This window comes from Typha latifolia, chromosome 2 (genome assembly GCF_019914945.1).
Source record: "Typha latifolia isolate L0001 chromosome 2, TyphaL0001v2, whole genome shotgun sequence".
NCBI lineage: Eukaryota > Viridiplantae > Streptophyta > Magnoliopsida > Poales > Typhaceae > Typha > Typha latifolia.
Genome location: NC_133087.1, coordinates 3,061,282 through 3,087,935, shown reverse-complemented (window position 1 = coordinate 3,087,935; position 26,654 = coordinate 3,061,282). Strand labels below are relative to the sequence as shown.

Below are 26,654 nucleotides of genomic sequence, written 5' to 3'. Positions count from 1 at the left end.
TTGTTGGTCAACGTCAAAATCGTGGTGGGTTTGCGTTCTAATATCGCGGGTGAATTTATAATTTCATAGCTGGGATGTGGAAGAAAAGAAATAACCTTTGATTTATTTGGAGATCTTTTTCAAGTATATGTAACTCGTAAATCTTATTTATTTAACTAATTATAACTCCGTTTTTATTTTCCCATTTTTACAAAGGAAAAAAAAGTTAACAACATATTCTCCTTTATTCTCCATTGAGCAAAAGAGCACCTCATATATGGAAGTATCTATAAGAGAACAGAATGAATGCTGCAGGAATCTAAACATCGGAAATTCTAATCAAAACATCGTCGTGCTACCTGGTTTTTTACACACCAATACTTGTAAGTTCGATCAGTCTAAGATACGGCAACAGTTTGAAAACATCCAATTCACCATCCTGATGAATTTGTATAACTCTTTTATCTTGCTGGGTTTTGCTGATGTCCAACTTGAATTTAAAAAAACTCGCTAAAGTAGGTTGTTTACAAATCAAATTAGCCAGCCGAGTGGCATGGAGTACCGGAAGTAAAATTTAATTGGTAAGGAGAAGAGAGTATGCCAATTCCATGGGCAAGATAGCCAGTCCCTTGCTCTCAAACAGCTCATTTGCAGCCTGCATATTTGAATCCATCAGTTGGCCCATCATTTCTTCAAGCGGTTCATCAGACATCTGCGGATGGAGCAAATAGTGTCCATAACCCTGAAAAGAGTATACATATATATCAGGTTTACGCACTTAATTTACCATAACCTACAAGATGTATCCCAAAGGGATTGGCAACAAAAAGTCATTTGCAACTCGCATGAGTTTCACTCGAGTTTACATTATGTAATTAAGAGAGGAGCAGATAATAAAAGAAACATTTCTTAAATGGTGCAGTCTCGTACCTCAAAGTCAACATGAAAGTAGCACAGTAAGCCAAATAAAGATGTACTATTTTGGTTGTTTAAGTGAAGAGTAGTTCTTATAGATAGTAATGCGAAATTGCAAACCCATGTATGTAGGACTTTGTTTTTTGTTTTTCTATTCATGTTAAAGCCCTATCAGATGTCAATTTTGCATATATATCTGAAGAATATTACAGTTTGCATTAAATTCCAAATATAAAGAGCACTTTTTGAATAAATACAGCACATCATTCAGCCATTCCATATAACCGCTGCGAGTACAAGGTAAATTAACCATCTATAAAATTGATTTCCTTCCTACGTTTGAAAGAATAATGAAAACATAATGCTATGTTACCTCAAAATGAACAAAGGGATAACCATTAGCTTCATCAATTAAGCGGTTCTGACTCAGGGCCTGAAATTTGATCAAGATAAAAACAAGTTTCAAATCCAATAGCGTTAAATCTGACATACCAATTTTAATAGGTATGCACTTAGCAATGCTATGCACTGTAGATAATATTTCGAGCAAGGTGCTCTTTTGTACTCGCAAATAGAAAACTACAAGAATTGCTGGTGAAACATAACTTACTTTGAGCTTAAGTTTCAAAAACTTGATGTAGTCGATTACCTCATCCAAGACAGCTTCTTTGTTACTCTACATGAACGTATGCCACAACACAGTAAGCAAGAAAAGCAAGATGTACCTACAAAGTGATAATACATATTTTTCTCCTCATACAGTGCTAGCTCTCACGTGTAAGCAAAACTTTACAGGAATAATCTTATCAATGACCTACATAAGGTCCTCTCAGACCAGCAAACATTAAGCAAGATATTTGATAGTGCTATATGATACTGTGATTCCTGAGTTCTCGCATGAGAAGAGAAACTACAAGCAAAAATTAAAATGAGGTGCACTTTGGAGCACTTCACCCTGCAAAGAAAACAATCAACTCAATATACAATGATCCTAAAATCATGTTCCTTTAAAGAAGCAATATTCAACACTACTGTGCCTGCACTTTCAAAGGACAGATGTGGTATCCAAAGCTTTAGTGTCATGTTGGATGCTTTTCCAGAACAAACAATAAACATGAAAGATTTAGTAGAGCATGTATCTACCTTCTCTGGACATTGCAAGCTGCTTTGAAGTGCTTTAATTCCCTCAGAAATCCTCGCTCGGCTGAGCTGCAACCAGTAGATTAAGGAGAAGGATAAGAGAATGGAAAGTCAGTACCTGTTGATAAAGTTAACTCAAAATGATCAAAGACATTAGAATATAAGAACTGATCAAATAACAATGTGCATACTCTCATTCGCAAAATGCATCCTCAACATCTTAACTAGAAAAACTGAAATGAAAGAATTTAATTTAGCTATGATAGGCCAACTTTGTAAAACTGTACTACAACATAAATCTTGAGCATAGGCATATTTACCCTTTTTCTTGCACAACTTTGGATTCTTCCTTCTTCAGAGCAAACCATTACTTTTGAAATAGTTTTGGCTGGGTTAAAGATATCTTCACCTGACTTTCTTTTGGTCAAGGCATGATTCTGTTGAGTGAAAGAAATGATAGGGTCATAAAGCAGCAACTTAGCACAAAAATTTTCTTCAACACAGATGGTTTCAGGAGTAAAATTAAGTCAATTTAAGTCTTACATTACATGGGTTTACATAAATATGCAACAACTAATGAATCACCTCTGGCAGAATTTCATTTACACCATCATTAGACATGCTTGTTGATGATTCTGCTTCAGTAACTGACATTATATATCCAGCCTGTATATTCAGAGAATTTCAAGATCAAGACTGTGGGCACCAAGTATGACCTACTTGATGAAGTAATGTACAATGATGTAAGCAGCCATACCGCTGGAGCTGTATAAGCTTCAATAAGTTTGTTCTTTTCTACATGATGTAAGGTCATTTGGAAACTACTTGCAATTTCTGTATTGTTACTACTCTGTACAGGGACAAGGGCATTTGCCCAGGAGGCACTGATGTCAGTACTGGATGAGTGGTTCAACAGTTCTCCTAAAGGATTTGGAAACAAATTAGATTTGTCTAACTGATTGTTCATCTGAAAATTATAGAACCCCTTTTCAGCATCCAAGTTAGTGATAGTTAGATTAACCCCAGGTCTATCAGCAAGAGCAACATTATGCAGTGGTCTTGCACTCGACATAGTACTAGTAGGCACAGCATTAACATGTTTGCCACAAAGTTGAAGGCGACAGTTCTGAGGTGATAAATCATGTTGAGTAACAGACTTTCCATTTCGCAGGGCACAGACAAGATTTACTGGTGTCTCTCTATATTGATCCTGAAGTTTCTGCAAATTACAAATCTCATTTAATTGCTTTGGCATACGAGGCCCCTTGCTGCTACTACTTGTTTCAGAGGAAGTATCCATGGAAGAATGTTTTGAAGCACTGATAATCACGTGATCTGCATTTCCTGGGTTAGAAAGAATAACTCAAAAGTTTGGAGAATTTTGCTGATATATTATTGAAAATAAGGACATCTATAATTTGATGGTTATTTTCTCAATTATAAAATTAGAAACAGTAATACCAAATAAAGTTTTAAGCTCACAATGCTTGCAATCCAATGGATATATCAACAGTAATATCAAGTTGTCATGTACCAACATCAACTTAGCTGAAGAACCTGAGGAGGAGAAATTTACAAGCCCTGAATACAGCAAGTTAGGCACAGTTGGGGTCTCTACTGTCCTTGTTGCTCCTATTACATTTTGGCACTAGATATATGTAAATTTTCCAAGTTTCAGACGTAAAGGAAATTTCTGGGTCTTTCCTAAACTTCAGAAATCAAGGTCACTTTGGGCCTCTTAATTATTATGAGTTATATGGTCTACATCGATCCCTAGTTCTGAAATGCCAATACTGTCTCTAAACAGACAGTTGAAGACATGTACAGAATATGTTGAATGTTCTCACTGGGATCATCAAGCAAAATGCTAAAAAGTATACCCTGTACTGTAATTAAATTATATCCAAAATGCAGTTAGGCAGAACAGGAAGATAGATTCCTGTAACAAACTATTCTTCAATAGCTTTTATGTGATATGAAACTTCCAAGGGCAGATATGACAGAGCAATATAAAGGATCTGTTTTTGAAATTCCCATAATGCATTAAATTAGCGGTAGATTTCAAAGAAAAAAAAGGATATTTCGTTTTGGATTCGGAGAAATTCTATGTAGCTATAATATTACAAGTAGATAAGGGCATGTAGATCCTCTCAAAGAATTTAAAATCCTAAACTATCTAGATTATCGCCAAGAAAAAAATCTAATAGGAGTTATAACACACTAGTATTTTTTTTTTCTTTGGCTTGTTTCTTACAGAATGACAGCATAAGACTGGAAATAGCATACCAATGGTGAATCTTTACGTGCACTAATCATCAAATTAAACAGGGAGAAAAAAGAAATGAATACTTAACAAACGACTATATTTGATCCACATCAAAAAGCACATAAAAAACCAATAAGTTCATCGCGGTATATCAGTGAAAGCAATCCCTAGCACATCCACGTTTCAGCAATGGCTCGAAGTGTACTATTCCAAAATGTTCCTATCTAGGTAGTACTCCATGAAATGGCATTACAATACCTAACTCAATCTGTACCAGAAAAAAAGGACCAAAATTACCCGAATATATGAGTGAGTGAGTCCATGACTTCCATAATTGAAACAAAGGATACTAAATGCAAAATATTAGCAACAAAAAGAGATAAATTGATTGCGTAAAATATTTCAAGAATCAAAACGAGAGATTGGAAGATGGAGAGATGTCTTCTTCTTACGACGGGCGAGATGGGAAAAGGCGGCTTTGTCTCCTTCGAGCACGAGAAGCCGAGAAAAGAGCGATGGTGCGAGTACGGTACGTACAGAGAAAGAGGCAATGGAATTGACTGATTTGCCCCTCCTTCTTTTCGGAGGCACGAGCCGGCCGAGAAATCCGGATTAGCTATCGGAGCTCCACCAAAACTACCCGACTCCGTTTCATATTCAATGTCGTACGGTGTAGAATTTCTACCTTCCGGCAATTCTAAGCATAGAATTGATTACTGTTGTGGCAACGGGGAGAAAAAATAAAATAAAAGGAGGGATGATAGAGATAAATTTTAAAGGTAATAATTGAATTGTAGTGATGAGAACTTGGGAAGGGAGGGGGTGGGGAGGGGGTGAGGTGAATGTATTTAATTACTTCATTGATGATGGTAGTAGGAATAATTCCTATTGAGTTGCTCTATTGTGAAAAATGAGTTAGGAATTTAGAAGAGGGATTCTTTTTGCTAAAATCATGCTACTTTGTGATGCATGGTTGGCTACTCTAGACTCTAAAACAAATGGAGGGAAAAAAAATACTAATTATGTCACACACATTGGTTCATTATTTAATTAAAAATACTACATAATATATACATGAATTACCGCGTAGTATATCTTAATGGTCTGTCCGTATCTAATAGTAGTATCCTACAAGATAATGATGTAGGAGCGCGAGACAAGTCACTGTATCTATAATAAAAAGAAAAGATATACAACATAGAAGAACTTTCCTTAAATTGCTTAGGATTTATATAAAACCGACACTCAGACCTTGCTTCCCCGAAAAACGAGTTTCATATTTCATTCCTTCAAAGCCTCCGAGTTAGCAAGAAGGGCGATGCTCTTGTGATCAATATAACAACAAAAATCTCTAGCTCGAAGGCGCTACATAGTATTTTGGCAGGTATCTTTGATTATTACTGGTTTCATATTCACATTTTTTTCTCATTTGTTCTGCAAAATTTATTTATCACGCTATATTTACAATCGCAATCAAATGAGTGATCTTTCGTTATATTGATCACATGATCCGATCATGATTTAATTAATAGAGTTTGGAAAAAATAATTTGCCTAGACCTAGATCTATAGATTTTTATCTATCTACTGATTTACATAATATAAATAGGTTTGAATATTTTTTTATACACTAATCTCATTAGAAATTTGCTATCTTGTTTAAGGCCTGTAGTTTGCCAATCTACATGCAATCTAAGTGATAACATCAAGAGTCTCATGTAATTAACTAAAAGCATGTGCATATCATCCTATAACAATCCTTCAAGTGCAACTCACAACATTATAATTTTGGTTTAATCTCCTTTCACTTCTATTTCTTGTTGAGATTGTTAATATTGATTTTTAAAGATTCAGAATTAGAGGACTATAATATGAGTGTCTTGGATTTCGTTTGTAAATAATAAATTACTTATTCACATATGTAGGATAAAATTATTCTTCTTATCTAAGAACGTCTCATGTGAAAGAAGAGTTTGATGTCATGCTTTATTTCAATAATTGATAAATTATTCTTGATCATTTTAATGACCATGCCATTAAGATTATATAAGATTATAAAAGGGCTAAATACGAGCTCGGGTGGTCTTAGATCCCGCTATGTATGTTTAGCTTTCAGTAGCTAGCAAGCATATAAAAGCATGACATCTACTATTACGAAGTAGAATAAACCAATTATATATCTCATAAGAAGGATGCTTTGTAAATGGTTGTTGTTAGTATGCTAGATCTAATGTTAATTAGTTGCTAGTTAAGTACTTCTATTTTTGGGAAGTACATCACTCTTGATGAAATAAATAGATAGAAGCTCAAGAAACATTACTAAATATCCAAAGGATATAACATTTAATTAGTCTATTAGAAAATGTGGTTTAACTTCTTCTATTTAAGTAGATACCACTATCAAAAAATTTCTGTCAAAAATAGTAGATAATGGTCCACATATACTAATCCATTGTGAATTCTCCTATTTAAAGATTATTATGTAACACTGTGCGGTCATGACCTTGAGTTCAGAATAATTTCTACTCAATCAATTATTTCTATTTATTATTTTCTCTAATCGTAATTGCATCAATCTACCATTTATCTTAGCTTTGTTCTTCAATTTTTTTTTAATAAAACTTTGTTCTTCTCAATAACAACTCTATGTTCTTACCAATGTCAACAACAAGTGTACCATTTATCTTAGCTGTTTTATTTACAGAGAATGTCAAGAGAAGCCCCGGCTCCAAGTATGAACTCTACTACTCTTCAAAACCAACAAAAGCAGCATGCAAAGAGAAGAACAAAACGTCCAGGGAATCCAGGTTACTTATTATGATCTTATAAACTAACTAGGTTCTATTTCACTCTAGTTTCGTATACAAATAGTGCCCATCGAACTATCTCTCTCTCTCTCTCTCTCTCTCTCTCTCTCTCTCTCTCTCTCTCTCTCTCTCTCTCTCTCTCTATATATATATATATATATATATGTACATATGATGTTGCGAAAAATAGATCCAACTGCGAAGGTGATCGCATTGTCGCCGAGGTCTCTACTGGCGACGGACCGTTATGTCTGCGAACACTGCAACAAGAGCTTCATACGTGAACAGAATCTAAAGCTACACATGCGCAGCCACCAACCACTAAGTAATGGTGATGTCGATCCGCTCGGCGAGAGGCGGGCATACAAACGGGCGTACATCTGCCCGGAGCCAAGCTGCGTCTACAACGACCCGGCTCGTGCCCTTGGCGACATCACCGGGATCAAGAAGCACTACGGCCGCAAGCATGGCGAGAAGAAGTGGCAGTGCGACCGGTGCTTGAAGAAGTACGCCGTGGAGTTGGACTGGAAGGCGCACATTAAGGTTTGCAACTCCCATATTCACAAGTGCGACTGCGGCATGGTGTTCTCTCGGTGAGCATTGCTCCTTAATTAATTTCTTCATGTACGTACCATGATATGTGTTAATAGACAGCGACATTAATATAAATGGTTGGAAGTTTTATGTTTCAAACAATAGCTATGTCTGATAGAATTTTATATTCCAACAATATGCAGCATTAATCATCACTTATAAGATTTATGTTAGGTGTACTTCATCTACTCAAGCAGCTGGAAGTAGAAAGTTGTGCTTTTTTTTTTCTTTACTTTTTGTTAACGAAAAACATTGCATATTACTCTTGTCATAATCAAGTTCGAACGCAGGAAAAATACCTACATTACTCATCGTTCCTTCTGCGGAGTGTTCACATGGAAGAAAACTCAGCCGCCGGCTCCGATGATCGCCGGCGAGAGCAGCTTACCAACGGCGAATAATATTGCCATGAATAATGGAATGACTCTTCCAACACTTCAGGATCTGCCAATGTCCTCAACATCCATAGGCCATCAACCAGTGCAGTCTCAAGAGGAATCAGCTCTAGCTTTTCTCTTCAATTTCGACACGCTGCCTGATGAGCCGGAAGGCTTGGCTAGAATGTGCAAGAGTCTAATGGAACTACTGGAGATGCCCAACACCAGCAACGCCAACGTCAACGCCAACGTCAATGCCAACGTCAACGCCAACGCCAACGCCAACGTCAACGTCAACGCCAACGCCAACGCCAACGCCAACGCCAACGCCAACGCCAACGCCAACGCCAACGCCAACGCCAACGCCAACGCCAACGCCAACGCCAACGCCAACGCCAACGCCAACGCCAACGCCAACGCCAACGCCAACGCCAACGCCAACGCCGACGCCGACGCCAACGCCAACGCCGACGCCGACGCCAACGCCAACGCCGACGCCAACGCCAACGCCGACGCCGACGCCAACGCCGACGCCAACGCCAACACTTACTGCCCGTCCTCTTCATTCGCCAACGATCTCGAAGTGCCGCCGCTGGCTCCTACACCAGATCCCAGTCTCTTGGTACCAACCTCAACTCCACTACTTGGAGACAGTAACATGAATGGCAACAATGGAGGTATGATTAACTACCAAGACCAGCAAGCAAGCATGGGAATGGAAGGGATGGGTGGGTCGGGCTCGGGCAACGCATGGGGAGGTGATGGCTTGTTTGGGAAGACGAGCAACTTCCAGGGGTTTGGAGGAGGTGAGTCCGGGTTTCAGCAGCTGGAGATGGATCAGTTTGACGACTCGCTGTGCTTTTTTGATGGTTTCTTCTGAAGTCAGTGCTAAGTTGATCAAGCTCTTTTAACTATTTGAAACATGCAATAAAAGGAGCTAAAAAAGCTCTGAGGCCGAAGGACTAATTCGGCTTATACCAAATTAAACTTGAATTTATGTTTATCTAGTACTTGTGGAGGTAATCAGGTCTGCATGCTTATTTTGTTTGACTCCCATCATGAGTGATGGTTTAATAATTTGGACTTTTTGCCCTTTTATTTAAACTAAAAATAAAAGACCTTGCGGAGAATTGTATCTTTTTTTGCTATGGCATTTGCTATATGTATGTTAGATTGGAGTACTGTTAACTGGGTTGGATAATATGGAGTTTTTTTTCTTCAGATATAATATTCAAATGGACTTATATTATCCGGATACAGATTCAGTAATTCTGATGTTTATTTTCAAAATCTTTTTTCCGCATTGAAAATTATATTATGGACATACAGAAAGAACTCAATCACGATGCAGGAGCCTTTTTATCCCCCTAAAAAAATGTAAATAATTTGAATAAAAATCATTTTACCTCTATAAACCTTTGTTTTGTGTAGCCAAATATCTTGATGTCTTACTCTCAATCTATATTCAATTAAAAAAAAAGGGTATTTAAACTATTTAATTGTCACTATTAACCATATTTATAGTTGCAATCGAATCAATAGGTTCGGAGCTTTAGTGATATATAATTAAGTTGAGCAGATAACGTGATTTTTAAATGCATTTACCTACAAAGAAAATAATTAAGAAATATATAAAAGAAAATTAAATTTTTTTTGAAAGTTTTTAATACTTAGACCCCTGAATTATTACCGATTTATACATACATTGTATAATATTTGTTTAATACACATATTCTAAACTATTAAAACCTCATAAATTTTTATTTTTTTAAATTTTCAATAAGTTTTTCATCTATAAATAATCACTGATTTGTACTTGAGTTTATTTTAACCTTATATGCGCTTATTTTTGTTAATATAGAGGAATTTTTTTTGTTAATTTTAATAGTAGTTTATTATAAGAGTCAATTTGTACCAAGTGAAATTATTTATTTAAGTAATAGCAAATACTTGAAATAGAAAATATATACACATTTTCGCACTTGGAACTCTTTCGAAGTCCGACAAATAAGCGGCTATCGAAGCCGTCGTCGCTTACCCTGTGCCGGATGGACGCCTCTTCCTCTCCATCTTCCACCGGCTGCGAAATGGAAATGTGCTGATGTCCTCTTCCTTCCTCTCCGCCTCTTCTTCAGAACCATCTCCATCTCCAAGAACCTATGGATTCTTTTCCGCCATTCTCCAACCTCAAAACCCTACACCCCTCTCGGCTACCTCCCCGACTCCCCCCTAACTCCCATCTATCTCCTCTCTTATGCCCATCCGAAGAACCCCAATCCTCCTTCACTCCACTCTCCGCCGCTTTTTATCAAACACTTCGAGACCAGACCTATGCAACGACCCACTTGTCCTCCGCTTCTCCGAAATCGCCAAGCACTTCTCCAAGAAGCCCCTTTTCCCTTCGCCGGACATCGCCGCGAGGCCTCGTTGGCCCAATCCTTTCGAGTACAACCGCTTGATGTCGGAGTTAGCCTCTGCTGGCGACGCCGACCGTGTCCTCCACCTGTTCGACGAAATGAAGGACTTCGGTTGCAGCCCCGACGTCGCGTGCTACACCACAGTGGTGGATGCGCTCGTTATAGCGAACCGTCCAGGGGATGCCGTGTCGGTTTTTAAGGAGATGGCCGTCGCTGGGATGGCCCCGGACATTGCGGCCTACACGGTATTGGTGAAATTGTACTCTTGCTACTTGAGGGAATTTGATTCAGCGTATGAGGTCGTTCGATGGATGGTGAGGTGCGGGTGCACTCCGGACGTGGTTACCTACTCTACGCTGATCACGGGGCTGTGCTGGGCTGGGCGGGTGGAGGAGGCATTGGGTGTTTTGGATCAGATGCTTGAGGATGGATGCTGGCCCAATGCCCACACATACACTCCGATTGTACATGCTTACTGCAGCGATAGACGGATTGAAGAGGCTAAGAGGTTGGTGGATACTATGGAGGCGGTTGGATGCCCACCGAGTACAGTGACGTACAATGTCTTAATTGAAGCCTTTTGCAAGATTGGTTTTTTCTATGAGGTTGATAACCTTTTGGAAGCTAGCAGCGTTAAGGGCTGGAAGCCTGATACAATAACATATAGCATTTACATGAACGGACTCTGTAAGTCAGGGAAAGCTGATAGAAGTTTTGTGCTGTTAGATGAAATGATACTGAATGGAGTTTGTCCCAATGCTGTGACTTTGAATATCCTTCTTGATTGTCTTTGCCGTGGCTCGAAGGCCTGGCAGGCAAAATGCCTGTTGGAGAGGAGTGCGGAGTTTGATTGGAATACTAATGTTGTCAATTACAATACTGTGATGAGCAGGCTTTGTGATGTTGGGAGATGGTTGTCTGCTTTTAAGCTTTTCCCTGACATGTTCAAGAAGGGCATAGTCCCGAATAGCTGGACATTCAGTATTGTTGTCCAGAGTCTCTGCAATGTTGGGAAGCTTCAACTAGCAAAATATGTCTTTAGCAGCAGGGATTTTGTTGCAAATCTGGTGACTTATAATACCTTAATTCAGTACTTTTATTTGGCACGAAAGGCAAATGAGGTTTATCTCCTTTGTTGTAAAATGAACAACGAGAATATTGCCCCAAATAAAACCACCTATAGAATTGTTATTGATTGTCTCTGCAGAGATGGAAGATTTTTGGGGGCTCTTGGTGTCTTTTACCGATCCCTGGAGGATGGATTCTCACCAAATCTTCTTGCACATGTAACTTGTGGGTTGGTTAGGGGTGGTAAAATTTGGGAATTACTCTGTCTGCTGGAATGGATGCAGAGACAGGGTTTTGTCCTAGATATTGTCATATTCAATAGGTTGATCAAGGCTTTTTGTGAGGTGGGTTATTGTCAGAGTCCAGAGATATACAAAGTATCTTATATTTTGGACAGAATGCTTACTTAGAATAGTCCTCGATAAGTTGAATATTTATGTGATGACCACTAAAGAAGACTTGCTTCCTAAGGTAACATCCTGTCCTCGCTAATGTCCTGGAAACTGTTTCAGTTACTACTATTTTACAGCTTTTATGGCTTTCTTTTCTTCTCTGGTTTTTTCATTATAATTTATGCTTGTAGAACGACCCTAGCTTGTTCTTGCTAATGTATGCATGTGATTTCATTTTATCGTTGGTTCTTGTCATATAGAGGGATATATCAGGCAGAACAAAGTTAGAAGCGGAATATCCCTTTTGTTCAATACATTGGTATTGAGAGTATTTCATAACTTATTTTCCTGTATTAATTTCTTCCATGCAGCATATTATGGTGGTGCTTCCAACATGTGGTAACTTTTAGTATTTTATGTTACTAATTGTATGTCCATCAAAAGAACTCGTTGACTTTATGGTTGTATTAGATGTACAGATTAGCTCAAACTCAATTATGACTGCAAGCATTGTATTAAAACGAAGTCATGGTGGCTGCAATGTCAGGTGCCATGGTGGTTTCAGACCTTCCTTACGATTGTAAGATCTTTGATTGCCTTGAATGGTGCGCAAGTTCATGGAGGGTGACATCTTAAATCAAAATTATTTGTTCTTCAACTGTTCTAGACTATGGTAGAGTGCCATCTTACTTAGCAATCATTGGGTCCATGGTTCTTTAATAGATCTGTTTTGTTGCCTTTATTTTCTTGCAATGGTTTTATCTTATCCTACATATATGAAAAATGCAGTGAGATTACTCGGCATCAGAAGTACACATTCGAAGTTGTTTTCAGACTACCCTTTTGTACTATCATAATCATGTGCCCATAAATCAAATGTGCCTATATTTCTCAGATTTAATTTTGCTAGATCGGTTTGATGCACTTTTTGGTTTTCCCTAGTGGAGATGTGGAGTACAAAAATCACCTGTCATATAAGCAAAACCTATCTTGTTACTGGAACTGAAGTTCTGCAAGTTCTCTTGTATCCTCATAAGTAATCTATTTGCACTTTGTTGTTTGTTCATCCTTGGTTCTTTTTTCTATAGTCATACAATATGCGGTTGGTGGACGACTGGATGCAAAAAAATTGTATCATCTTCTCCCACAGAAATGTAACAGCTACATTCTCTGAATTGAAGTGTCATTTGAGGTTTGACTTTGATTTTTTTTTTTCGGGCACACTGATATATGATTGCAGTTCATAGTTAACTTTATTTCTTAGTCTCAGAACATGCTGAACAAAATAATTCTTTATCTCTCTCCTTTCATTAAAATTATCACACCAAGTTATTAAGCATTTCTCTTAATAGTTAACTCATGCATTTCTCTTAATTAGTTATATTTGCAGATTTTATCTCACCAAGCTATTAAGCTGTTCAGTTAGGTGTTGATATATGGCCTGAAAAGCTTCTGCTCAAGCAGGGGGTGATATGTTGTTAATTTGCAGGTATTTTATCCACAGGTATGTACAATAATTGTAACATCCTTTTAAAACATTAGGTTCCATTTCTCAATAGATGATGACATTATTTGATGCAGGTGGAGCCACTTCTGGCCAAGAATGTTTTTATGATGACAAATAATGAAAAGTTTGAAGCCCTTCAGAAGATGTCCTGTGCCCTCGGCAAAACTCATAAGATGTACAATTTTGCCATTTATTTACAAGAAAATTATATCTTCTTCATGGGCCCCAGCCCCTAGTTGCCAGAAGATGCTAGGATGTCGTTGGTTTGAACATGTCCCATCTGATTCTGATACCAGCATAGCCTCATGGAGGAGATGGTAGACAGCTATGCCCATTCCTCGGAGGTTCCTGATAACAATCTTTCATATGCGCCAGCCCCAAAAACAGCCTGTGGCTTGCCAAAATAAAAGTTTTCTTGGACAAGAAAAGCAAAGTTATTTTACTAATAAGTTTTTGTACAAGAACACAGAATCTCTCAGGACAGATTATAAGACTAGGAAGAGTAAACCAGAGATCTCATAATTTAAATATGACTTGAGTCCTTGCCAATCTTGACTGCAGATGATTAACATAAAGCGATTATATCATGTTACTGGTTACAAACACATTAGTGATGTAAGTTAAGTGAATTATGTTTACTACTTTGTTGTACTTTAGATTTATCAGGACAGAAATTTTTCATGTTTTGCAGACCTTCCTTTTGAGGTTCCTCACTCTTTTTCATTGTTTTCCCATGATGCTGTACACAGAGAGAGATGATTGTTTTTTGATGTAGTCAGTTAATTAATTGACCTTCATCAGGTTTTCAACATTGTGCAGTTCAGTTTCATTTACTAAAACTGTAATGGCCATCAGTAGTGCTCAAAACTATTATGGTTTTATTATTTACTTCGGTAGTGTAATGAGATTGCCCCCACAGATGTGATTTTTTTATTTAATTTCTGCGCTTGTTTTGCATTCTAGTGCCCTGGTTGAGGTTGTGATATTTTTAGATCTTCAAATATTTTATGTTATTTCTCAGAAAGAATAAGAAGAAAAGAATTGTGCGTGTTCCATGATTAGATTCTCTTCCTAGTTCTTCCAAATAGTATTCTGCCATACCATTCAACAGGAGCTTGTGATGTAGATTCCAGGCGGGCACTGGAAAAAAATAAAATTAATCCAGGTAGATCTCTGAAGTGGGTTGGCTTAGAGGATTGATTCGGTGCAACAATTTGAAACTTTGTATTAGGTCGGCGTGATAGTGAGCTTATTTGTAGTTCCGGAGGCAGGCTGCCTTGCCTAATTGTTAGTCTTTTGTCCAGTATTTATTTAGTCTATGGACTCGTGAGTCATAAGTTATAAGAGCAGGCCCAAGTCTGTCGGGCCAGATTTGGTGTCGAGTTAATCCACGGGCTTAGCGAATTAAGCCCTTCTTAATCTCCTCTCTAATGAATCCAGATCTAATCTCATGAGTCATCTCATGGGCATAAGGCATAAGGCATAAGCCCAACCCAAGTCCAACTAATCCTAATTCCTCCCCTGTTCGACCCAATTCTGAGAGGAGAGAAGACCGACGAATCGATGGAGGCCCAAAACTAATGAAAGCTTTCAGTTTGAAATGTTCTTACTAACCCAAGGGCCTTCAACAGTCATATCGAGAATGTTGGGGGTCACAGTGCAATATACTATTTTTTAATTTTTTTTGTTCTCTTAAGCGAGGCGGCAAACTCAAAGGACAAGCACGCGCTGCTCTCAGACCCCCTCTGTCTCCTCTCTCTCTCTCTCTCTCTCTCTCTCTCTCTCTCTCTCTCGCCTTTTCTCGGGAGTAGATATAGATACTCGCTGAGCAAATCCCACTTCCTTACTGCTACTACTACAACGGTCATACCCTACCCTCGGCGCACCGCCCGGTAACCCTACCGATGGGTTGCGCCCAGTCGAGGATCGACAACGAGGAATCGGTGGCGAGGTGCAAAGAGCGCCGGCAATGGATGAAGTCGGCGGTGTCTTCCCGCAACGCCTTCGCCGCTGCGCACTCTGCTTATGCTGTTTCACTCAAGAACACCGGCGCCGCCCTCGCCGAGTTCGCCCAAGGCGAGGCGCACCCCATCAACTCTTCCTCCGCCACAGGAGGGGAAGCAGCCGGAAACCCCTCCTCTGCTGTCGGAAACCCTTCCTCCGCCGCTGTTGTCCATCCTCCTCCTATCGATTCACTCCCTCCTCCTCCTCCTCCTCTCCCGGACTTCTCGCCTTCGCCTAAGATCCAGCGATCCATTAGCATGCCTGACCTACCGCCGACTGTCTTCCCCTCAAAGTCCATTCCCCCGCCCTCGAACGCCTCCATCCGAGAAGAGGAGGAGGAGGGGGAGGAAGAGGCTGAGGAAAACCACCTCGACGACCGCCGACGCCGGCGGAGGCGGCGGCCGGAGGCACCTTCTCTTCCGACTCCACCGCCACCGCCGATGCCTGACTCGAAGAGTATGGACACATGGGATTACTTCTTTTCCATGGATGAGACTATTGCGGGGCCGTCGCTCTCTGCCGAGGAGATCCGGCCGGAAAGAGACGAGCTTGATGAGGAGAATGTCACCAGATCGCCACCGCCTCCGCCGCCCGTGGCAAACGGCGGGGAAGGGGATAGTGACGAGCCCAAGACTCCGGAGAATGCGGGGTTGGGTCATCTCCATCCGCTGCCGCCGAAGCCCCCGGGGAGGAAGCAGAAGCAGGACAGCGGCGTTGTCCATCACCAGCATGCGGCCTCTGCGCCACCGATGGATGTGAAGAGAAGCAAGATGGTGGCGGCGGAAGCGCCTAGTGTTAATCTGTCACAGGTGCTTACGGATCTCGATGAGCATTTCCTCAAGGCGTCAGAGAGTTCTCACGAGGTTTTGAAGATGCTGGAGGCGAATCGGATGCATTATCACTCTAACTTTGCTGATAATAGAGGTAGAGGAAGCTTCTTTTTAAGTGCTAGTGTTGCTACTGGTCTATCTCTATTTTAATTTATGTGCCACTAGAATAGAGTCAGAAGTTATGGTGGAAATTATGAGGATCTTGTTTTGAACCAAGACTTGATATTGACTTGGAGATTGTGGCTGCATTTGGAATTTTTTTTTCTAGTTCATCATCATGTTAGCTAAATTTCCTTCTACTATACTTGTACAACATTTTTGTACAGGGCATATTGACCATTCTGCAAGAGTCATGAAAGTCATTACTTGGAATAAGTCATTTAAAGGCATACCTAATTGTGATGATGGGAAGGATGATTTTGATAATGATGAGTGGGAAACACTTGCCACAGTGTTAGATAAGATGTTAGCATGGGAGAAGAAACTCTATGATGAAGTAAAGGTAAATTTTACATTCTATATGATTTCATGAATTTCATCTAATTCTATCTTTCCTTATTCATTCATTATGCCAGCTCAAGGATGGTAGAGATGAGTAGATTATTTATTTGTCTATTTTCTCGTGAAGGACTTCCTGCTGACAAATTCTGAGACCCAGATACTGAACTGCCATCAATTTTGTCTGGTGGTACTCTTGGTTCACTAATAACAACGTATTCAGGATGAGACCGATAGTTGCTAAAGAACCAAAACTTATATGCCTAAGACAGTACTAACTCTGATTGTGCTGTAAGTGTTAGTGTTAATCTGCTAGAAAGGATGAATATACTTATGAAAGTTCAACTCGTCAAGATAGGTAATCATGATAATAGATTTTTCCAAATGATCCAAAATTATCTGAAATTCCAAAATGTTTTGGTATGGAAAGTGTCATAACAATTTACAAGGGTAGTTAAAATTTGTGGATAGATTTTGTGAAATATGATTCAGATACTCCATGAGATTGAAAATAAGCTATACAGTGTTCAATGCTGAGTTGATTACAGCAAAGGTACCAAGCTTCTTGAATATTTAGGATGAGGAAAACCTGTCTATTAGGCAACATTCTTGGAACTGATTTGCCTACACAGTGGACCTCTGATATGATATTGACTATTTCTGACTGTTGTCTGATATTAACATAGTTGACTTTCTATGGTTGCACATCTTCAATTGTCTTTCTAATAAAGGTAAGAACAAGTGCTTTAAAATGTTCTTTCCTTTCATTGGAATGTTCTATCCTAAATGACTTCATATTTGAAGAGTAGCCCTAATTCGCTAAACACTGCAACCAAAAATAGTCCTAATGACCCAAAATTCACCTGAGATTTAGAGGAAATGTATTAGGTGACCAATTAATGGGTAGGAAAATATAATGTACCTATTGCCATCACAAATCTTGAACTTCTCCATTTTGTAATAATAAAGTTGGGAAACTTCTTTTTTAAAAGTTCATAAGCCAATAGGATATCTTCACTACATTTGACAATCAAAGTAACAAAAGTGTTCTTGGTTATTCTACCATAGGAGATAAGTTAATTAAATCATATTTGTGAAGCATATATACGGATACGGGATACGGAGATATGGATACGATAAATTTTTAAAAGTAGGATACAATACGGGTAGGATACATATACAGCATGGATACGCCAATAAATAAATAAGTAAATAAATAAATAATATATATTTAATTTGTTGTCAACCAATATAACATATGGTAAAGAATGATTATCCCATAAATGATAAGATAAAACAAAAGAAAGCTATATATTTAATATCTACATGCCTAAAACTTTAGAATAATATTGTAATAGAAACTGATATAAAACTTAAAATATTAGTGAAACATTGAGACCTAATTCAACTATTAGTCTACAACTGTTTTGGATCTTTAAATAGGCTTTAAGTTATATGTTTAATTCATTATCAAATAAATAAAGCTTTAAAGTATCATGAAGGATTAGACAATTGTATATACATATAAAGTATATGTTTTATATCATATTTTAGCACACAAAGGAAAAAAAAAGGATTGAATGATCAAGAAATGTATTGGAGTTGTATCGGAGCCGTATCCCGCCGTATCAGAGCCGTATCCTGCCATATCGGAGCTGTATCCTGTCGTATCGAAGTCGTATCCTACCGTATCCTCCTGTATTGGAGCCGTATCCTGCCGTATTAGAGCCGTATCGAAAAATTAAAATTAATTTTTATAATTCGAATACTCCTCCGGCCGTATCCGATACGCATCGGTGCCGTATCGGATATCAGTTTGGAGAGGCAAACAAAGTATTCGTGCTTCACAGAATTATATTATAGTCAAGCATGATAAGCTACTCTGTCAACAGGAAAGCATGGAGTGGTTCATGTTTTCTTAGGAGATTGTAGGCATAACATTTCCCCCGCTGTGATTGTAGCTTTTTGAACTTGGGGTCAGTTTGATGTGTTTGGCACTGTAACATGAGCAGTGTCTAAATGGTCATATGTCATATATGCTAATAATGTGCATATATATATATATATATCAGCTTTTATGTCAATTTGATAATTAGTGGCATGCATGTTCCTCGGGACATCTTTGCATGACAACAAACCTCTCCCTAGATAACATTATCCTTGATTGGAAAATGCAATTCTAGATCAAGTTTTTGATAGAAGTGGGGCAAATTCTCTTTTCCAAGTTTTACCCGGAATTCAGACCTTCTGCTCCCCTTTTTCATTTGATTTTAGTGGTTTAAGACTTTAAGGAGTGATTTCCCATAATTCTTTGTATTGATTGATACAAGGATATCATGGACACCTTGCATTCATTCTGATATGGGAATGTTTTGCAATAATGTTTTGAAATGGTCTATGATCGTATGCTGTGTAACCAATATCTAGCAAGATCTACTTTGCTTACATTAGGGGACCTTCTGACTGGCAATTCTTTGACATTACAAATATTTGCAGTTGAGCTTATTATTCTCCCTATGTGTTTATGTACATCATTAATGGCAGGCAGGTGAGCTTATGAAAATTGAGTATCAAAGGAAGGTTACTTTATTGAATAAGCAAAAGAGAAGTGGTGCTAGTACTGAAGCTCTGGAAAAAACTAAAGCAGCCGTTAGTCATCTGCACACAAGATACATAGTAGATATGCAGTCCATGGATTCAACAGTGTCAGAAATTCAGCATCTTCGTGATAATCAGCTGTACCCAAGACTCATGGAACTTGTTGATGGGTACGCATAGTTAACTTCCTGTCTGCTCCATTTGCTTATTTAAGATGTGATTTAGGCTTTAGCTTCTTTGTGAAGTTTTGAATTCATTGTTAAATGATTCTCTCTCTCTCTCTCTCTCTCTCTCTCTCCCCCTACCCCCTATCCGTCCATACTCCTCTCATTACTCACATAGTTATCCCCTTATTATACATCAACCCATTTCTTCTCTAGATCTTTTAAATTTTAAACACCAAGTTGGAAGCATACAAGAGACTTAGAATGTAGGGTTTCCGAAAGAATAGTTCTAAACTTCTAATGAAGTCTGAGTGTGCAATTCATTGTTATATGAAGACATGGAGATGGAGAGAATTAATGCTTGATAGATAAGAAACACATTAGAGGGAGTACTGCGTTACAAAGGATTAGTACAAAAAGGGGAAATATGGTATTGCATATAAAATTAGAACAGGATGGTTCGAGTGGGGAAGTTCCTATAACACGTCATGTGATCGTAGTGAGCTCCTTAAGCAAAGGAAGTTATATATTATGGTTGTAAGGCTTGGCAATGCTGTATGGATCTGAATGTTGGGAACTTAGAATTCAGTATAGGCAAAACTTGAATCTCCTTGAATGAGGATAATGAGGTGGATGTGTGAGGTGCTGAGTTTATTGAAAAAGGTACGGAATAACTAAGAATTTTGTGGTGAAAACAAGCTGCAAAATTTTGCCGGATGTTTGATATCCCCAGTAGAGATCTACACGATGCAGCAGATATCCTTTTAGAGTCAAGGAGGTAAAGATACAATTCGACATGGGATAAACATAATAGCATTTGGTTTAAGAGAACTTTCTGTTGCCCAAGAAAAGTGCCAAGTAGAACAAAGTTATTTGTATAGCAAACCCAATTGCTGAAATTAATGCCTTGGTATTTGCTCTTGCACTTGAGGATAAGAGAAGATATGCAACTGGTCATCATATTTATTTTGACTTTATTTGATTAGAGCTACAGCCTGCTCATGCTATATTAGAGGATGAAACTATGCAACTTGGAATGACAGGATGTATTTCAATTTTCTCCTGCGAAGGAATTAAGTTGACAATACCAAATGACCTGCTGTCTTCTAGTCATTGTTCTTTCCTTCTTTTCTCATCCCTAATTAGTATCTATCTATTTTAGAGGATGAAACTAGGCAACTTGGAACGGGAAGCTGTCCATCAATTTCCTCCACGGAAGAAGTTGAGAATATGAAATGTCCTGTGGGCTTCTAATAATTGTTTATTCCTTCTTTGCTCATCCCTAATTCCTTCTTCTCACGATTATGCTAGTTGTCTATATATGCTGGTCTAATCAGGCAAATCTGATTAAGGAAATTGTTTATCTCCCAGATATTTCTTTAGTGGCAAAGCAACCATTTATTAAGAATAATGGCCTCTTTATCATGATAAAAAAAATCTGCAGATGTTTCAATTCAGTTCAGGTACTTACATTGTTTTTTTTTTGTGTTTCAGGATGGCCAAGATGTGGGAAACCATGTATTTACATCATGAAGGTCAGCTGAAGATTGTATTAAACCTCAAGGCCCTTGACATGTCAAATTCTTCCATAGAGACAAGTCAACATCATCACAGCCGTACAATTCAGCTGTGCAATATTGTAAATGAGTGGCAATTACAGTTTCTTAAACTTATCGGTCATCAAAGAGAGTACATGCAAGCTCTCAATAGTTGGTTGAAGCTGAATCTTATCCCCATTGAAAGCAGCTTGAAGGAAAAAGTATCATCTCCTCCAAGGACACAACAACCTCCTATTCAAGGCCTCCTGCTTGCCTGGCATGATCATCTTGCGAAGCTCCCAGATGAGCTTGCCAAGAGTGCTATTGTTAGCTTTTCAGCAGTCCTAAAATCAATTTTAGCGCTTCAACAGGATGAGATGAAACAGAAAGAAAAATGTGAGGAAGCACAGAAGGAATACATGCGGAGGTCTCGGGCTTTTGAAGACTGGTATCAGAAGTATTCTCAACGGAAGGCAGCATCATCTGAGGCTGAGCTTGAAGTCAGTGAAGGAACAAATCAGAAAGACCCTGTGACAGAGAGGAAGTTTATGGTAGAGTCTTTGAAGAGCCGGCTCGATGACGAGGTTGAAACCCACAACAATCTATGCAAGCAAGTCAGAGAAAAATCACTAACAAGTCTCAAGACACACTTGCCAGAGCTCTTTAGAGCTCTTTCTGACTTTTCTCAAGCTTGTTCTGACATGTACTCTAAGTTGAAGTTGGTCTCTATGGCGCGGGAACCAGTGGCTAACTAGCTGAAGAACTTAAAATGTACAGGGATCTAGTTTGCTCCAGAATCTTTCTTTGAAATTCTTATAATGTTCTTTCTTGTTTGTTTGGTTCTGCTGTAGTTTTCGGATTATACCTTTAAATTATCCATCTCAATGCTAGGTACTGTTTGTTTTTAATCTTTTAAGGAAAATTTGACGTTACCTGATCGTCTCTTTCTCTCCACTCTTTTTTTATAAAATTTTTGCTAACTACAGATATGAAGCACGTTGACTCGAACGTTGCATGGGATTGGCATATTATTCCAGTCATTGTTATACATACAAATGCATCCATGCACGTATATATATTGAAACAAACATACAAGCGCACGTACGTACCTGCATGCATTATATGCATACAAACGTCCATACACGTATATATCGAGATTTTGATTATTTTAAATTTATTAAAATTTTCTTTATTATATTTTTAATTTATTTTAAATTTAAAAAATAAGACTAGATAATTTAGAGCTTGAGAGGTGGAAAAAATCTAGCTCGAGCTGAAAAAGATCGGCTCAGCTCGGCTCCAGCTTAATGAGACTCGAATTCAGCTCGCCTTTAGCTTGGCTTATTTAGAGCTCGAACCAAGTTTATGAGCCGATCTTTTTTTGGCAGCCCTAGTTGGGAGTGCTGTTTGGTCAAAAACTCCGTGTGTCCCCCGTGACCGTTCGCCTCGCCTATTAAAGGAGCTGTAGAGAATGTGGCATCAGCAACTCGCTCGCACACCACAAGCTTAACAGAATACAATACATTGTTTAATCTCAAATTTTGTGTGTGTGTGTGTGTGTGTGTGTGTGTGAGAGAGAGAGAGAGAGAGAGAGAGAGCATTTTAAGTTCGCCAATGGAGACTTCTATCCATCATTTCACTGCTAAGGTAGGCAATTTCTTTTTTATCCTCAATCTTATTCGCTCTCCTCGTGAACAACTTTCTTATTCTTATTGGGAATCTGTTGGATTGGTATTTAATTTCTTGCAGGATATCAGCGGGAAGGATGCCGATTTGGGAAATTTCAAGGGGAAGGCCCTTTTGGTCGTAAATGTTGCTTCCAAATGGTAATTTGTTTTCTATTCTTTTTTGTTCCCTATTATTATGATTCGCTTCTTACCCTTTCCCACCTTTCTTTGTCAATTTGTATGGCAGTGGGCTTAGTAGCTTACGGATGACAATTACATACACTCAATTGACCGAATTATATATACATGTACAAGTCTACAAGAGCAAAGGTATATATATATATATATATCTCCCTCCAATACATCAATGAATTTGGGTATATCACAAAGTTCATCCTATTTTAGATATTTCAAGACAGTGATATTTACAGAACTAAAAAAAAAACACTAATGTGATCAATTACTGTTATATTATGCTTGACAAGGAGATTGCCCAAGAAGAAAGAGAGTTAATAGTATCTTCTTGACAAGGAGGTAGCATGAGGAGTGGCTGATTGCTTAGATTTCCTGATTTTTCTTATGAATGCCTCTGTCGTGAATCTGCATAGCAGTTATTTGCATCTGCATCATAGTGTAATCTTATCAAATAGCTGAGTACTTTTACCTCTTCTGTATGCATTTCATATATTTTTTTTTCTGGAGATGAAATATGCATGTCATATATTTGAATATTGGATTATCAACATAAAGTTTAATTTATAACTTGTTGATTAGCGGCAAAGACTATTTCTTACTTATTTTGTGACTACACTTAGGAGTATGTATTCGAAAAATTTCGGTAATGAAACCTAGTATATTATATGCCGCAACAGTTCGGAGAGAAAGCTCTTCCATACATAAGGATTTATTCATGGAAAAACCATAAGGGCATTTTGTGTAGTCTTCCAGGAAAAAAGTTATTTGGCCTCTCCCATGGAATGACCTACTCAAAGTAAGCTGAGCAGCATATGATGGGAAAAATTTGATGATACTCTTTACTAGGTTCATGATTTGTCTTACTTTTATTGGAGGAAACTATCTAATGATGTGTTCTTAATAATTAGATTTTGAGATATTAGCATTTCCATGCAATCCAACAAGAACCTGGGACAAGTCAAGAAATAAAATATTTTGCCTGTACTACATTTCAAGGCTGCTGAGTATGCAATTTTACTAAAGGTAAATGCTTTTCATATGTAATATGGATATAGAATTACTCTAGATCAGAACTTGCTACAGTTCTTGCGCCTTCTTTCTTGTGTGTGTGATAATGTACAGTTCCTTTGACTTGCTGATCATAATTTATGCTTCCTTTTGATCTCCCCTTCTTGCAAATTGCAACTATATGTTCTTCATTAGTGGTTAGAATAACTATGTGATTGAATCATTTCCCCTTAATATTCACAAAAGTTGGTGCTGAATTCTCTTCAGCTTCTTTGATTTAGTTCCGCAAAAATAGTTGTGCATGTTTCTTCTTTTACCTTCATCTTTTGTTTCATCACTTATACTTACACGTAAATGGTCCAACTGCCACGCCATTTTATAAATTTCTAAAAGCAAGCAAACCTGGTTTCATGGGATCTCAGATTAAATGGAACTGTACTAAATTCCTTGTCCACAAGGAAGGGAAAGTTATCACACGGTATGGAACAACACTGCTATCGATTGAGGTATTCTTGCAATAAAACTTGCAACCTCTTCTTCCCTCTCCCTTCCCCCCTCTCGCGAAATGTGTTTCTTCTTCTACTCGGTTTCATTTTGATGTTCTACTTAAATCTGCAGAAAGACATAGAAAGCACTTGGAGAGATAGAAGTCTGATCTACCAGATTGCTTGAGGAGGACATATATATATATATATATATAATGTAACTATCTGTAATATATCCTTGTTGTAAACGTTGGGATCAATATTAAAATATAAAGATGGTTGTTTGAGATCTACTCGATATTAGAACAGATATATCTCTTAATGTTATTAGTTCATCAAAGACTGGAACTTCCCTTAGATTTCATTCAGTTGGAGGAAGAGATACAATATATGCAATTGTTATTGCAAATATTTGGCTCTTCAATTAGTTCCTATGGACTACTGTACTATAATCGCAGAAATTAATAAACAGTGATGTCAGTTTGATAAATATTAATTTTCTTTCATGAATCTTTCCATTGGTTTGCTTGTGTTAATTAAAGGTGTAAAGTTTACCTAATTATTTTTTTGGCTAATCAATTTAATGATCATCTTATATATGAAGTGGTAGAGGAGTTCTGTTGTCTTTTGGGGGGAAGTCACAGCTCAAAAGCATTTGGAAAGGATCTTATAAATATATAAGTGATGGGTGTCTCTGTCACATCTGACTTATTTAAATTGTTAATGGAAGGAAGGTAACTTAAAACAAAATATCCAATTGCAGCAGTAATTGCCACAAAAATTGGTTGGCTATATTCCTCAAAATTATCCTGCCTCTCATCTCTAAAAACCCCCCATCATTTTTAATTAATTTCCTCCCTTCTCATCTCATCTGCATTAATTGCCACCTTTTGGATCCACACAAAACTTAGGACAAAAGGTCAACCACCCTACGACCTCTTTCTACTTATATATTGGCTTCAGATAAGGTGGGGATCATTCCACACCATTTCTCATGGGGGACAAACCCACGTGGCAACTCAATAGGTAACACGTGGCCGAGGACCCACATGTTGCACCTCGTAGGTTATATATATATATCAATGGTCGAGGGTGGCAGATTAAAATTGAGAAAAACCATGAAAATAACTAATAATCTAATATGTTATCTTTTATTTGGTATCCTAATTGTTGAGATGATCAGTTTTGTAAGATACTATTAGTCTAAACTGCCGTTGACATATCTGTTAGTAGATAACGAACTAATAATATATTTATTTAGCACATCTTTATTTAAGCTTCTAGAGAAGAGTTATTTTTCTTTTTCAAAATGTTTAACTTTGCCTGAGAAATATGCTTGTGGAGGATTTTTACTTCAAATAAACGGAATTTGAATACAAGATCTTCTATAATTATATGCTGACTTACTCATTATTCTAAAAACTTAGATAATGAATAGACCAATAATGGTAAATATATATTAATAGATGACCAACGCATCGAATTAACGGAGTGCGTGGATTAATACTGCATGGTGTACGTCTAATTAGCGTGCCCATGCATCCACAGACTGTCTCACACGCGTCCCTTATCCAGTGGCTAAAACTTAGATAAGCACTCGACTAACCAATTGTAGTAGTTGGGAGCCACATTTCTCTCTCGGATCCACACGTATGCTCTTTCTATAAATATAGTTGTGAGGCGGGAGAGAGGCAAATGTCACGTGAAAAGAGGTAGATTTGACCCACATAGACCCCTCTGTTCGTCGAACGCGACTACGGAATCTTACCCTGTCGCCAATAAAACGAACATATGGGAAGAGCATAGGAGCCTTCCGTTGCTCTATCTGCTTCTATCTTATTTAACTTCTCTCTCTCTTCTCTTCTCTTCTCTTCTCTTCTCTTCTCTCTCTCTCTCTCTCTCTCTCTCTCTCTCTCTCTCTCTCTCTCTCTCTCTCTCTCTCTCTCTCTCTCTGTATATATATGAATGAACGTAAGTCGTCTTCTCTTAATTTGCTCGATCTCCTCCTTGTGTGTATGAGAGAAAAGCTAAGAATTGAGCAAGTTGAGGCATGGGGGTGAGGCTGGAGAAGTGGAGGAAGATGGTGAGGCAGCAAAAAGGGAAGCTGTATATAATGAAGGCCTGCGTCTCCATGCTCATATGCTGGCGCAAGTACGCATAATAGCCATCTATGCTGCAACATATATGCATGGGAGCTTAACCATTG

General features: G+C 38.2%; 5 protein-coding genes across 17 annotated transcripts; 4 read left to right on the top strand and 1 right to left on the bottom strand.

Annotated features, from left to right (window-relative positions):
• Positions 1-394: 394 nt before the first annotated feature.
• LOC140781511 (uncharacterized) lies at positions 395-4,797 on the bottom strand. Its single transcript, XM_073127513.1, has 8 exons — positions 4,753-4,797; positions 2,792-3,378; positions 2,620-2,700; positions 2,355-2,471; positions 2,038-2,103; positions 1,505-1,570; positions 1,268-1,327; positions 395-721 (listed from the first exon to the last, which is right to left on the bottom strand). Exons 2-8 carry the CDS (start codon positions 3,332-3,334, stop codon positions 554-556), a joined length of 1,101 nt encoding a protein of 366 aa, XP_072983614.1. The 5' UTR covers positions 3,335-3,378; positions 4,753-4,797; the 3' UTR covers positions 395-553.
• A 2,480-nt stretch (positions 4,798-7,277) lies between these two features.
• LOC140781372 (zinc finger protein JACKDAW-like) lies at positions 7,278-9,334 on the top strand. The gene is made up of 2 exons (XM_073127321.1): positions 7,278-7,699; positions 7,991-9,334. The coding sequence occupies exons 1-2, from the start codon at positions 7,278-7,280 to the stop codon at positions 8,955-8,957; spliced, it is 1,389 nt and encodes a 462-aa protein (XP_072983422.1). The 3' UTR covers positions 8,958-9,334.
• A 733-nt stretch (positions 9,335-10,067) lies between these two features.
• On the top strand, positions 10,068-14,272 carry LOC140782848 (uncharacterized). Of its 11 annotated transcripts, none has more exons than XM_073129676.1 (4): positions 10,068-12,033; positions 13,043-13,146; positions 13,345-13,458; positions 13,536-14,272. In XM_073129676.1, exon 1 carries the CDS (start codon positions 10,332-10,334, stop codon positions 11,970-11,972), a length of 1,641 nt encoding a protein of 546 aa, XP_072985777.1. In that variant the 5' UTR covers positions 10,068-10,331; the 3' UTR covers positions 11,973-12,033; positions 13,043-13,146; positions 13,345-13,458; positions 13,536-14,272. The 11 variants fall into 11 exon arrangements, with proteins under 11 accessions (XP_072985777.1, XP_072985776.1, XP_072985779.1 ...); XM_073129675.1 differs by having other exon boundaries at positions 13,333-13,458; XM_073129678.1 differs by lacking the exon at positions 13,043-13,146.
• A 904-nt stretch (positions 14,273-15,176) lies between these two features.
• Positions 15,177-22,001, top strand: LOC140780894 (protein ALTERED PHOSPHATE STARVATION RESPONSE 1). The gene is made up of 4 exons (XM_073126599.1): positions 15,177-16,389; positions 16,622-16,797; positions 19,338-19,561; positions 21,050-22,001. The coding sequence occupies exons 1-4, from the start codon at positions 15,366-15,368 to the stop codon at positions 21,846-21,848; spliced, it is 2,223 nt and encodes a 740-aa protein (XP_072982700.1). The 5' UTR covers positions 15,177-15,365; the 3' UTR covers positions 21,849-22,001.
• Positions 22,002-22,558: 557 nt separating this feature from the next.
• On the top strand, positions 22,559-24,741 carry LOC140782201 (probable glutathione peroxidase 5). 3 transcript variants are annotated; one of them, XR_012107824.1, is made up of 6 exons: positions 22,559-22,740; positions 22,843-22,919; positions 23,008-23,090; positions 23,864-23,978; positions 24,386-24,469; positions 24,582-24,741. XR_012107824.1 is itself a non-coding variant. In XM_073128652.1 (5 exons), the coding sequence occupies exons 1-5, from the start codon at positions 22,708-22,710 to the stop codon at positions 24,633-24,635; spliced, it is 360 nt and encodes a 119-aa protein (XP_072984753.1). In that variant the 5' UTR covers positions 22,559-22,707; the 3' UTR covers positions 24,636-24,741. The 3 variants fall into 3 exon arrangements, 1 of the variants encoding a protein (XP_072984753.1); XM_073128652.1 differs by lacking the exon at positions 23,864-23,978 and having other exon boundaries at positions 24,357-24,469; XR_012107825.1 differs by lacking the exon at positions 23,864-23,978 and having other exon boundaries at positions 22,567-22,740.
• The last annotated feature ends 1,913 nt before the right edge of the window (positions 24,742-26,654 follow it).